The sequence below is a fragment of the Juglans regia genome, chromosome 7 (genome assembly GCF_001411555.2).
Source record: "Juglans regia cultivar Chandler chromosome 7, Walnut 2.0, whole genome shotgun sequence".
Classification (NCBI taxonomy): domain Eukaryota; kingdom Viridiplantae; phylum Streptophyta; class Magnoliopsida; order Fagales; family Juglandaceae; genus Juglans; species Juglans regia.
The window spans coordinates 43,477,592-43,491,799 of NC_049907.1; the positions used below are offsets into that span (position 1 = coordinate 43,477,592).

At 35.9% G+C, this 14,208-nt stretch overlaps 1 protein-coding gene across 1 annotated transcript; it reads right to left on the reverse strand.

Moving 5' to 3' along the window:
- Positions 1-10,042: 10,042 nt before the first annotated feature.
- Positions 10,043-11,892, reverse strand: LOC109001996 (protein BIG GRAIN 1-like A). Its single transcript, XM_018979540.2, has one exon. It carries the CDS (start codon positions 11,527-11,529, stop codon positions 10,228-10,230), a length of 1,302 nt encoding a protein of 433 aa, XP_018835085.1. The 5' UTR covers positions 11,530-11,892; the 3' UTR covers positions 10,043-10,227.
- Between the last annotated feature and the right edge of the window lie 2,316 nt (positions 11,893-14,208).

Genomic DNA, 14,208 nt, shown 5'->3' on the forward strand with positions numbered 1-14,208 from the left:
ATTCATGATATTTGATATGTACTGCTGTATGGATCTCATGTGGTGGTAAGCGATCGAGGTAGAGAGCAAGTGGCCGCTGGGATATTGGTAGCTGTTGGTGCCTGGCTTTTTCCTAAATATCACTAGCTAATTATACAAAGTGCGTAAGAATATTGGAGCCACATGAAACGAAAGATTTCTACCAAACCCGTGGAAAATATAAATACAGAGCACTGCATGCATATGCAATCGCTTTCTCTATAATTATGGTGGTCAAAGATTAGCCTGCATGCTTTAATAGCTAACCCCATCCTACCATGATATTGAAAGCTGCTGTACTTCATGATGTGTTAACTCGAGTGAACTCGTTTGAAAGCAGCCTAGCTCACTCGGCAGATTTGTGAGGTACCTATAATTATCCTCAGGATTTGGCAAGCTTGAGATAATGCACAGTTAAAAGGAAATCTAACGCGTTAAATTCAAGGAATGGAAGTGCTGCAGCCAGCTGAGCCAGCCTTTGTTTTCTGGTCTGGACCCTGTTCATGATGCTTAATTTGGTCATTGCCACTAGCTACTAGTATTTGTTTCTTTTAGCTAGGAAAGAAGCTAGCTAGCTAGAGCTATGCTACTCATTTTATGTGTATGTTAACAAGTTTTACCTAAAAAGTGCGACTCTTTCTCTTATTTTTGAAAGCCCATCGCATGCTTTCTCTTTGTTTGTTTGTTTTTCTTTTTTCTATTTCAAAGTTAAAGCGAGTGTGTACGAAGTTGAAAGCTCAATTTGTTGAGATGCATATATATATATATAGAGAGAGAGAGAGAGAGAGAGAGAGCATGAGTATGAGATACCATCATACCCCTAGTCGAAAGGCATGAATAGAGTTTCATTACATTAATCCGGGCAATCATTATTCTTGGATGCAGGACGGTGATGCTAGCTCATTTCAACCATATAAAAAGATAGAAAATGAATTTTCTCTATATTCTTGTTAGAACTGGAGAGTTTCATAGTTTCGAGTGTGAGAAATATATATATATTTTTTTTAAAGAAGAAGACGATATCTCAATTTTATTAATAGCCTTCACATATAGCAGAAGAAAACTATGGTTACACTCCGACACTTAGGGGTTACAAATAAACAATACGATCAAAACCCAGATATCAAGAAAACTAAAATACCAAAGAATTACAAACTCAGTAAAAAAACCCACTAGTACAAGAATTTAAATTCTGACATATGATAGTCCAATCTTATCTAGCCAAAGCACTCCATTTAGCTTGGTGGGAAGAGGAGTATTTCTTGAGTAACTGAGAGTGATTCCATTTCCCCCTTGTTTTGCTAGAAAATCCAATGCCTGATTAATCTCCCTAAATTGATGCGAAATGATAAAATTTATACTTGTGAGTGATTCTTGCAATGCCTCCCAAAAATTCCACAAATACTAGACAGTACAACACCTTTGCATAACCCAATTAACAACCATAGAAGAGTCGCTTTCTATCTCAACATTATGGAGACCTAGCGATTTACATATATAATCTCATGCCTATAGACAAAACTCGTAACTCAGATTCATTGTTGGTTCCAAAACCATAGAATTTTGAGAAAGCAGGTATCAAACTACCATTAGCATCTCAGATGACCCCACCCCCACCACAATTACCAGGGTTCCCTCGGCAGCTCCTATCAATACTCAATTTAACCCAACCTGCGGCTGGCTTCGCCCACTTGATCAACCTTGGTGGTCTCTTTTTTATTGAAACAATGGGCACATCTAACTCAATGAGCAATTTTCGGTCTGTAGATGACAACCTGGTTATCTTTGAAATTTTTTGCAAGACATGGCGTAGCCAGAATTTAATCTCCCTCTATACTGAATCAATCGAATATGAACACCCTCCATACGGGCTTTGCACCGCTGCGCCCATAACCTCCACATGATGAGGCTCCAAACTATCCCGATTAAAACTCCCTTATGTGATGACCACTTCGCACAACTAAACCACGTTGTTACCCGAGTCCACCTAGAACTGCACTCCATGCATCAAACCCCCAACGCCACAACAGCTTTCTTCCAAATTGCTTGCACAAAATCACATGTGCACGTGAGAAATACACACGTGAATTAAACTCTATAATAATAATTATTAAGTATTTAATATTGTTAAAAAAAATCATATATACAGACAATATACATGTTGTCTAACCTACTTTATTTGTCTATCTATTTCTCACATGCATGAAATCCTCAAATAGCGACAACAAGATATTAAAAAAGTATCTGCCATTTTACAAGTAGATCTATATTTAGGTCTCGTTTGTTTCGCAAATAAAATGAGATAAGATTAGTTGAGATAAAAGTTGAAAGTTGAATAAAATATTGTTAGAATATATTTTTTAATATTATTTTTGTTTTAAAATTTGAAAAAGTTGAATTGTTTATTTTATTTTGTGTAGGAATTTAAAAAAGTTATAATCTTGATTAGATGAAATGAGATGAAAAGTTTTGTAAAAGTGAATGAGGCTTAATTCATGGTTATTGAAAGAAATAGATAGTGTTAACATCATGTTTCGTATGCTTTTGGGCTAGGTTCCAACAATTCAGATATTCAGAACTGGGCCTGTGAACGTAAAGAAGGAAGAAGTTGGGAGAATGTGGCCTTGGGGCTAAGGAATCTTCGATTTCAGAGTTAGTAAAGTATTTTGAAAATTTGTAAATAATGAAATAGTCTAAGGATCAAAGAGCTTTTCTCGTATACCAGGAATATAGGGGGACAGATCGTGTCTGCTCTCTTGGACTCCATGTCCTTTGTAGTGTTCTTTTTGTCAGAGTATTTTAATGTGATGTGCCTCTACAACGATGTCATTAATGTGGCGGGAAACTTAGGTAGTAGTGTCATTAATTCAGCGTGATTCCTTGATTTGCTTTACTTTGCTGTTATCTTTAGTGGTCCGTCGATGTTCCCATGTCAGAAGATCAAAAGTTCTCTATTTTTTCCGTTCTGCCCTGTACAAGTCCCCATGAGCGGAGTGTGACCGAGCGACATCAGGTCTATCCGTTCCATCAACCATCATTATTTACTTTTTCTTGTAGGTGACTTACTTCATTAATAAGTTTGGACCCTGAGATCGAGTATCAGGTCGAACCCCAATGAATTTGTGAAGTGAGAAAAATCCCCTTGCAGATAGATCATGCAAAGACTAGTACTTTTTGTTGTGCAATTTATAGTCGCGCATATTAATAAACGTTCAAGATGCACACGTTAATAAATTTTAATTTGTTCTCAAAGAATAAAACGGCCGACTCTATATGGGAAATATCCCATGCAGCTTGTTATGAGATAAAGGACAAAAGTGATTGATTATTTCAATTTAAAAGCAGAAAGAAAAAGGGGATCCAGATCAAGAAAATCTTGCTACTGGCAGTGGCAGTGGCAGTGGCAGTGGCAGTGGCAGCAGCCATTAATTATCAACCAGCTTCCAAAATCAGCTATATTCAAAGTTCATGCTTCGTTGTGTTTACACTGCACAAATAGGTTGTAAGATTCTTCAAAGCTAGTTCCCATGTCCACATGATGAACAAAGAAAGGATCTTAAAATAAATCAACTCAAAGCTAAAAGTACTATATATATATATATATATGCTAAAGGGCACATGATAAGAACATGATCATTAATTATAAAAATTAGAAAAAAAAAAAAAAAAAAGCTTTTGTCCCAATATATAATAACATTAAAGGAGCTGCATGGACAGACTCACTGCACCAGATAACTAAGAAAAAATTAGAGTCAATATATTAAATAAAAAATCATTTGGGAAATAATTAAATAAAAACCAGATCATGAAACCTTATAAATTCCCTTAACTTAATGAAACAATTAGTGCCTAATTACTTGGAAGTTGGAACCATTTCATCCCCCAGGAAAAAAATAAAATAAAATAAAAAATCCTTAAGATTCTTTATCTCAAACACTAAAGTCTAAACAATTGGCAAAGAGGATCAAAGGTCACCATCTCATCATGCAACTCGATTCTCCTCTCTCTTTCTTTCCAAGAGAAAAGAAGAGCTGCTGTTACTGAGATCAGTTTCACAAATAAGCGATCTTCTTGGGATCACCAAAATTCTCCTCGCTTTCTCTTTTCACTCCTCCAAAACACACACACACACAAACACACAAGCAAACCTTCTTTTTTCTTTTACTAAAGCTGCCCTGTCTCCCTCTTTCTCTTCTCCCCATTCTCTCCTATAATGCTATTCTCAACACTACCCATCCCAAAAGACAATCCCTATCAAAACTAAATGGGCATTATGGTAATGTAGGAGCAACAATTTTGACCACCACACACACGTGGCCTGGCAATACAGGTGTCAGAGCATGAGTGGCGGTGATTTTGTTGCTAGGCAATAGGGGGGCAAAGCTAATGAAAGAGGGTGGTCCCTCCCCCCCCTCCCCTCCCCTCCCCCAAAACCCCGTTGGTGATATTTTTCTCAGTGGCCCGGATCTCACGGGGATCTGTGTGAGGAGCACACGTGTGCATGCGCGACAGGTTTCGACATGCTGGCCCAGCCCATCACGTGCGGTTAAAAAAAAGGAGAAAAAGCAGGTACGGTGGGCTGGCTTCCAAATCTAACGTTTGTGTCGTCAGTTCGCAGTGGCACGCTTGGGGTGATGGTGCATGTGTGGTCCATCCTCTTACCGGGCCTAAAATCCTCCACTTCATCTATCTATATGTTTTTGTATATCCCATCGCCCACCCTTTTTTATTCTCCTTTTTCGTTCAACCATGAATATTCTTTAATTTCCTTTTTCCTTTCCATGCACATGAAGGAGACCCAATTAGTTTTGAATTTTCAAATTTAAACCAGTCTTGAGAAAAATTTTAAGTTTATCAAGCTCATAAAAATTGTATTTTTTTCCCGATGTTGTTTATGGTCGAATGAAGTTACGGCCATCTGTATAATTAATTAAAAAAAATTATTTTTATCAATTACTATTTATTACCTCACACTCCACATTATATAAAAAAAATTATAAGTATGAAATATAAGAATGAATAGTAATTGATGCATAATATTTCTCATTAATTAATGATCCAAAAATAGGGTTCACATTTCGAGAAAAAAATAACTTGACGTTGTTTAAAACGGGTCATGACATGATCATTATGAGTTAATTATATACATATTTGTGAGTCTAATAATTATTATAGTTGAGACTTATTATTCTTTCAATCATGCATGCCCGTTTGGTGGATCTCCATGCATGCATGCATGATGCTGCACATATCGACAAATTGAATTTATAATGTTGCAGAGAAAGAACAAATTGGACAACCTAGAGATAAACCCAGAAACTTTCTAAGCTGTTATTCATGTTTCCCTGATCAAATAATAGAGTGGGTAAAATTATTGATGATCAACAGTACGTAAGAACATTAATTATCAAGGACAAATGGATGGATACAACCAAATTTGAGGCTCTCTAGCTGTAGGGACTGACAACCTTCCTTTTGGGACAACACCAAACATAAACATAGACTGTTGCTATGTACGTGACCCATCATGCACCCTTTTGCATGGACATGCAGAGGCCGAGTCACCGATCTACCAAATTTGTGGTTTAGAACAGCACGCGGAGGTCGGACGACCTGGCCTGACTGCAGTTGGACCAAGGTCGAGTACTCGTACGTATTACTTAGCCACATAAAATGGTTGCATTAATGATCTTTTGTTAATTAATTTGTTCATTTTTTTTAGTGACTATTGCATGCATGGTTGTTAAGTGACATGCACAGCCAAAGGCTAGCTCACCCCCCACCAATATTAATTACGTGTTATACAGGGATATAGCAACAACTGATCTTTTATGTGATAGAGACGTACGGCACCCGCCACAACAGCTAGATCACTAAAATCTGATCAATTATTTTCTAGTTCGAGCGATATATATATATATATATATATATATAATATAATTATAAAACTGAAGATCGATCATGATTAAGGGGACGATTATATTAATGATTAGGGCATGCAATGTCTACGCGTAATTAGAATAGTCAACGCTAAGATCATGGGTTGTTGGTCTCACCCCCACTATGATCTATTACTATAACCCCATCATTAATGTTTCACCAACCAAGTAACGTATAATATATATATATATATATATATATATATATATGTCAGCTTAAAAAATCTTGATTATTTGCTTATTATTTAATTATCGTGGAGAATCTTAATTTTTAAAAAATGTATCTAATCCGACGGTATGATCCTTGTTTGCATGGAAGATTGCATTAACTAAAGTCTAAACCACTTGATCTTCATGATTTATATATATCATTTCTCGTCTTCATGAAGGCATCTTATATATATCCCAGGTCTTGATTTTCCAACTCGCGATCCCGGCCCGTTATATATATAAATATCACTATAAGAAAACTATTTATTTGTGGTCATTTAATTCTAGTGAAATGACTATTTACAATCAAAATGAATCTATTTTAATCACAAATAATCTTTTCGTCGCAATTAAATGGTCACAAAAATTCATTTTTCTTATAGTGTATATATATATATAAATTATATATATATATCTTTGCGTGTGTGTGTGTGTGCCATTTTTCGAATGATCTATAGCCATTTAATTCAAGCCTATGCACTTTCGACCGTAGAATAGAGCTAGCCTTTTCCTTTTCCTACTGTTGAAGCTAACTACTTCATTATTTTAGCTTAATTAAGTATATGTTATGATAACTTAATTAGAATATCCAACTGTTAAGATTCAGTGGTCCTCCCCAGTCTTGCACAACTTCTTCCAAAATCCTTCTCGGGAGAAGGGAGAGATCTCATAATAATACAACTCGTCATTAGTACTAATGAGAATTATGCTGGCTGAGAATATTATTGATCGGATTGATCAGGACCAGCATGCACATCATCATGTATATATTAATAAATCGGGCATGCATGCAGGATATATAAATATATATATATATATTATAATTAATATTATGAGAAGCTATATATAAATATTTGCATGCAATAATATATATTTGATTATTATATATGCAAGTATATATATATTATGATGTGATGTGATGCATGCATGCATGGTGGTTTTTCCGACTGTTTTAATCTTAATTAATTATAATTTGTGAACTATAAGCGATATTTAATTAATTTGTTGATCAAGAAAGTAATATTAATAATTAACTAATAAGTTAATTATAACCCCCCAACTCCCCACCCCCTAATTAATGATCAGAGTAATATCAGGCTTTTAAACTTTACGTTTTTCTTTTTTTTATTCGCATTTTGTTCTTGGAAACCAAACAATAATTGCATATATATATATATATATATATATATATAACAAAGCTATATATATGGATTTGAAGACTGATCATTGTGCTTAGATCTGCCTCATTATACGTGCTTGAATTGGCCGTACGTTTTGTGTTTTTCTAACTATTATTTTTTCTGGGCACTGTATATAAAGTTCTATAAAACAATATTAAGATTTTGAAAACGTTAGTGATGTCTAATTAATACTTATTGACGAATGTGATAATGTATCTATAGATAGATATATATATATATCTTTAGCTTTTTTTTTTTTTTTTAAAAAAAGTTATTTATCTGTTTAATATATAATTGTCGTTTTTTTTTTTTTTTTTTTTACTTTTTGCTTTTTTCTTCATTATAATTTTGATACTATTAATTCTCTAATTCACTACATTGCGAGATCTTCACAATTTTAATATATGATTAATATTGAATCTTTATAATGGCTTGAAAAGGCAACTCCGAAAGTATCGTCACTGAGTCTGGGCATTTCACATGAGTTACTTGCTCCACAATATATATACATATATATAGAAAAACACTTATTGCAAGCACCTGGTGCAAACGAGGCTGACGTGGAAACCACTTATTCCAAATCTTCCGAATTTGAAATATTATTAGAATGTGAGATAGAGTTGATGAGAGAGAAAGACCGAATTGATGTGTGTGTGAGAGTGAGAGAGAGAGAGAGAGAGAGAGAGACGACCTGAATGACTCAAGGAGCGAGAGATAGAGAGAGTTGATGAGAGAGTGTGCTGATGAGAGAGAACATGTGCGTTTAGAGAAAAAAAATAATAATAATAATATGCGTCTGACGTGATATGGACGACTACACGCCAGTTGTATCTAACGATTATATATAGAAGAATTGATATATTATATATATATATACACTACCTCCGGCTCCAAACCCTTTTACTTTTCAAATGGGATGCGATGAAAAGACTCGAACTCCTTAATTAGTCCTTGCAATTGACGACAATGCATTATATATGTTAATGAGTACTCTTTGGAAGAGAAAGGGAAGGAAAAAAAAAAAAAAAAAAGGAGAGAATTCATGCCCAACACTTGATGCATGTGTGTGAAGTTGGAATTGACCAGATCTTTGACTGCAATTAATCTCAATGGGATGGATTTTAGCCTAAAGGATCAAAGTCCAGTAGCAAAGATTTATCACTGAATACTGTTTATATATATTGATCACTTAGCTTGCAGGCGACGTACATCTCAGGACGTTCGTAGCGTAAATAATAATGACTTGTTTGTGAATAATAATTAAGTAGTTGAGAAAATCTTAGAACTGTTATATTTCTAAACACACCCTTTATTCCTTTACGCAAGACTTTCAATATATCAAGACTTTTAAATTAATATAAGGGTCTGCTAGGTACAATTGGTTTAACGTGTCAAATTACGTATCAATATTCATATAATTTTTTTTATTAAAATATTTATGTTTTATGAAAATAATTTTTATCTTTAATTAATAAATAAATATCTTATATTTAACATTAATATACGATTTAATATACGAAATCATTTATAAGAAGACTTTTTCATAATTATAATGAGTTTTAAAATTGAGCTTTGCTACACAACTTTCACCACACTCCACACTCCACACTTTTTTAAATTTTTTAAATTTTTAATATTTTTTAAAATTTTTTTTTGAGTTTATTCTTTTTAAATTATTTTAAATTTTTTATTCATTATTTATATAATAAATATTTAATAAAAGAAAAAAATAATAAAAATTAAAAATAATGTGGAGTGTGGAGGTTGTATGAATAGTAGGAAGTTGAGTAGATTTTTTTTGTTTAAAATTACTCGACCAATACCTTTTGGTTTGAAAATTGGAAGTTGAGGATCAGGGCGGGCGCGCATTAATGTTTTTGCAAATTCGAGAAATCTTACAAACACATTCAAAGAAATAATTTTCTAGGTCTTGGCTTACCAGCCAACCAAGTTTTTAATCTATAATATTTTTCCTTTTATCAAGAAGAAGCAAGCTAGCCAACCATGTTTGACATCAAGGGCTTTGAGAGAATCAAAGATTAGATCCTTCTGTCCACAGCTTTTGAGACCATACATCTACCCCTCTCCTTTCTTTATCCCTAAACTCCATCAATTCACCTCCTTTTACTGCCTGTAAAACACTGTCACGACCGGAGTATGATCAAAAATCATTCTCCGGCCAGTAACTTTAATCAAAATCTAATTTAATAAAGAGATCAGTTTTGGGGGCAAAAAAAAAAAGGCCCAACGAGTTAAACAGGGCCACTTTTTTGACTAACACTGCCTCGCGCGTAACATGTAGTAGTAGTACTACTGTGTAAATAAATAAATGGAGATGGTGTCATCTTCAAGCAAAGGGAGGCCCCACTCTCACTCTCTCTTTCTTGCATGGTTGGAAGAGTAGAAAATCTGCCTTTGCTTTTAACCTCATCTTCTTCACCGGCCTCTTTACCTTTTTTTTCCATTTTCGCGTGTGAACACGATCTGCGAATCTTCAATAACTTCTTCCTTACTTTCTTTATCTTTACAAAATGATGAGGGTCTAGCTCCCATTTATGCTTAGATCTCCTACTTCTTCTGATCTTTTAAGATATATGTACATGTCTATCTATATATCTTTATGTTCGATATTCTGATCTCTTTACGTTGTTATATATACCCAGAAATGATAATATATATATAATAGCTAGGAAGAAAAAAACATGATTAATATATATCCATTTTATATACAGACAGACAAGAAGGAAATAGAGGAAATTAAAGAAGTCATGACACAATAAGATCATAAATATTATTTTCTGAAGTAAACCCCCAAACCATTGATTCAAAAGCCTAAAAAAAAAAGAAAAAAGGAAAAATTCCCCAAGTTCTTTGGAAAATTACATAATTAAGCCACTAGCAATGGCTCGATTCGTATCGAAGTGTGTAGTTTCATAAACGGGCAATTCTTCCCGGTACCTCTCGATCCCAATAGCCGAAAGATTATCCAGTTCGAACAGATCAGAGCTTGAATAACTGGCTGCATCATCATCATCATCATCCACTTCAGAATCTTCAATGTCATGTTGAAGAATATCTCTCATATTCAAGTCTTCCTTGTCTTTTTTATAATTCTTGAACAAATCTTTGGCAACTTCTTCAACACGATAATTGCCACCCATTACATAACATTTGATCTCTGCATCACCCGCAGTTCTTATGGTGGACACAGTCATGAGCCCCGGCTTGTCCTCTGACAGAATTTTTTGCCCGCACGGCCTACAGTCCTGGTCCACGATCACGCTGATCGGGCCAAACCTCACCGACCTTTTCACCCCAGCTCCAGTACCATTGCTGAATTTCCCCCTCGAAGAAGGCGTACTTTTGCTCAGACAAGACCGCGAAAACGAAGACGCGGAAGAACATGTTGATGTTGTGGCGGTGGAGTACTTGGAGTTTCTCTCCAAACTGGTTTCATCGTTCCTGCCTCCGACTGAGGGCGACATCTTTGCCTTCTTTGCATTTCCTGCAGTGAAAAGAGAGTTAAGAAAGCTAGCGAGGCGTCCACCCGGTGATATCGGCTGCTTAACCTTCTTCAAGTCTCCGTAGATTTTCAAGGCCTTGGATTTGGTCTTCACGAAACCGTTCTCGTGCTTTGGCTTTTGTGTTGAGGCAGAATGACTTCGTTCGCCAGAACCACCACCAAACTTCTCCAGTTGAGGCTTCTGGGAAACGCTGGTCCGAATAGGCTTCGGCCTCTGCATAGAATAACATGAAGACCTTGATTTCGGCGCATAAACGGACTCCGACTCCGACGACGAGAAGCCGCCTCCGGAGCTCGACTCCGAAGAGCTCGAACTCGAATTCTGCAGGATAAAACGGCGGTCATCTCGCGATTTCCTTTCGAAATCCGCCGTGGAGTTTCGGCGTACTGAGACCTTTTCGTTCACTTTCTTGTCCATCCACTTCTCGATCATGCATGCTTGTCGAAAGCTCGCCATTTCCTGTTCTTGTTCTTTTAGGCCATGGCTCTGTTTCTTTCTCATGGTTTCTCCGTATAGAATGAGTTTCTCTTCTCGTTTTTCGCCCGGGCCTTCGTCGATGGACCGATAAATTGAGTCGAGAAGAGTGGAAGAAAAAGATGGGTTCTCTCTCCGGTGTCGGTTGCGATCCTCTCGCAGCGATTTATCCCACCTCTCCATGTCCTTTTATATAGAAGTACAACAAGGAGAAGTAGATAGAGATTGAAGGGAAACAAAGAATGGCAGAACAGTGGTATCTTAACGATATCAATTATTTCTCTTTGTTGTCTGCTTCAGAGAGAGAGAGAGAGAGGTCACTGGAGACAAGCATGATTGTATGAGAAAGAAGTAAGACATTTGCAAGACAAGTAGTACTCGTCGTGTTCTGTTTGCTCTGTCACAGTGTGAAAGAGCAAATGAAGAGGAGAGAAAGCAAGCATGGGCATTGATGGGTGCTTGATAGCTCAGAGAGCGAGAGAGCAATGAAAGCCAAAAGCCACGCCTGTGGAGAGAGAGAGAGAGATTGTGTGTGTTCCTTTTAGATGTTCCTATTACTCCCACTTTATAAGTCAGGAAGGTTTATCGTGTATTTCACACACACCTAGGAATCTATGCTAAAGCTAACACAGACCGTTGGATCGCTGATCAACCCTCTACATTATTAAGATAATTACTTCTCTTGATCTGCTGAATGAATTACAAACTGAGAGCGGGTTGCATATAAGTCCAAGCCCGAACTAATGCCAGGTTGGCAATGATGATCATGCTCAACCAATTATTAAATTGCTTTCTTTTTTTTTCTTTTTTTTTTTTCCCACCCCCATTATTTAGTGAAATTACTTCTACGCTTTGCCTCCTCCACATGAAGTGACATTAGATCCTTAGTTGCTTTTCCTCCAAAAAGAAAAGCAAGCAAAGTTATTAAGGTGTGGGATCATATATACACACAGAAATCATCAAGATGGTTATCCTACAACATCACGATTCACAACCTCTATTTCTCTGGGTCCATATGGTAATTTCATACCTTCTTTCTTTCTTTCTTTTTTCTCTCTGTTTTTTTTTTCAAAAAAAATATACATTTTTTTCTTACCCAAAATAATTTCTTACATTTCCCACAATTAATTATCACATGGCATGCATCATGCGTCACGCACAAATAGAAGATGATGAGATATATACACTATACGAAAATTGTTTATTTGTGGTCAATTATTTCTTACGAAAATAACTATTTTGATCTATTAAAATGAATCTGTTTTCATCACAAATAGTTATTCTCGTCGTAAATAATCTTTTATAAATATTTATTTTTCTTGTAGTGATAATCGATTATAATCTTGTGATCTACTAGTGACATTTGTCTCATTTTCTCACGAAAGATATTTTGTATCAAGTTCCTGTAGCCTCAATATTTATTGTTAAATGGAAAAACAAATAATAAGATAATGATACATAATTCCAAGTTTGCCAATTTGCATTGATCATCGGGGTACAATGATATAAAATGCACAAAAGATGTTGGAACATGTGTATATATAATATTACATGGTTTCTTTGACTTTTAATACTAGCAGATGTTAATATAAGTGTCGGCTGTACTATATATATGCATTGTTGTGATGATCACCATGTGAATAACCCGTAATTAATACCATTAAAGTGCATGGAGATCAGTTTTTTTTACCCCCTCGAGTAGGGTTTCCTCAGAAAAATAAAGCATTTCTAACTTATGTATAAGAAGATCAGGCAGAATGCCTCTAAAGTTTGGTATGGACTGTATTATGAGGCATTATTATTGCTAATAAGTCCAAGCTGCTCATGTTCATGAGCCTGCTTCTACATACAGTCAACTAATGCGGCTATTATTCTTAAATTTTGCACTCCCAAAGAACTTTTCTTTTGGTGAATCTAATAGTATAAAAATTGATAATTAATTTCAGAAATACTTTTTAGAAATACAAGTTGGTCGTATTGAAATTCCTAGGTAACAAGATAATGATAATTTTGTTTATATATATATATATATATATATCTCAACAAGATAATGATAAGTTATAGTAACATAATTAAGCCAGCCATATCTATGAGAAACGATAAGAGAAAAAGTAAAATAAAAAATAGAATCAACTACATCCGACACAAGTTTTATGTATTTTGACAATATGTTTACATTCACAAAACTGTAAATGATTTTATCAAGATGATAAATAAATATAGTACTGCGGCGGTCGTACAAGAGAATAATTCAATATATAGTAAATTCTAGCCAACGGGTCAGATTGGATCAAGAGCCAAAATTGGTCAACAAATATCGACTCAAGCCTTCGCTTCATGGCTCAAGTCTCATTAAAAATCTATTAAAAGACTACAACAGATCATTGTCTGTCCAATCATTAAATCGGACTGCGCGCCACAAACACAACCAGACTCTACATAAATATTAGGGGTGGGCAGCGGGGCCCCATTCCCCGCTGACCCGCCCCGTTCGCCCCGCCCCCGCACATGCGGGGCGGGGGATCCGGCCCGCTAAAGCGGGGTGCGGGGGGCCCCGCCCGCACCCCATGGAAGATGCGGAGGCGGGGGGCAGATGGGGCGAGGCCCCGCCCCGCTTTTCCCCCGCCCTGCTTGAGTTATATATATATATATATATATATATATATATAAAATATAATTAAAACTATATATATATAAAAAATAAATAAATAAGTAGAGTGAAACGGCGCCGTTTTGTTATAGACAAAACGGTGCCGTTTCACTTAGGTCCGTCTGCTAAGTGCCGCCCCTCAACTAATAGTGAAACGGCGCCGTTTCACTAGAAGTGAAACTCCCCCCCCCTTCCCCGCGTCTGCTTCCCAT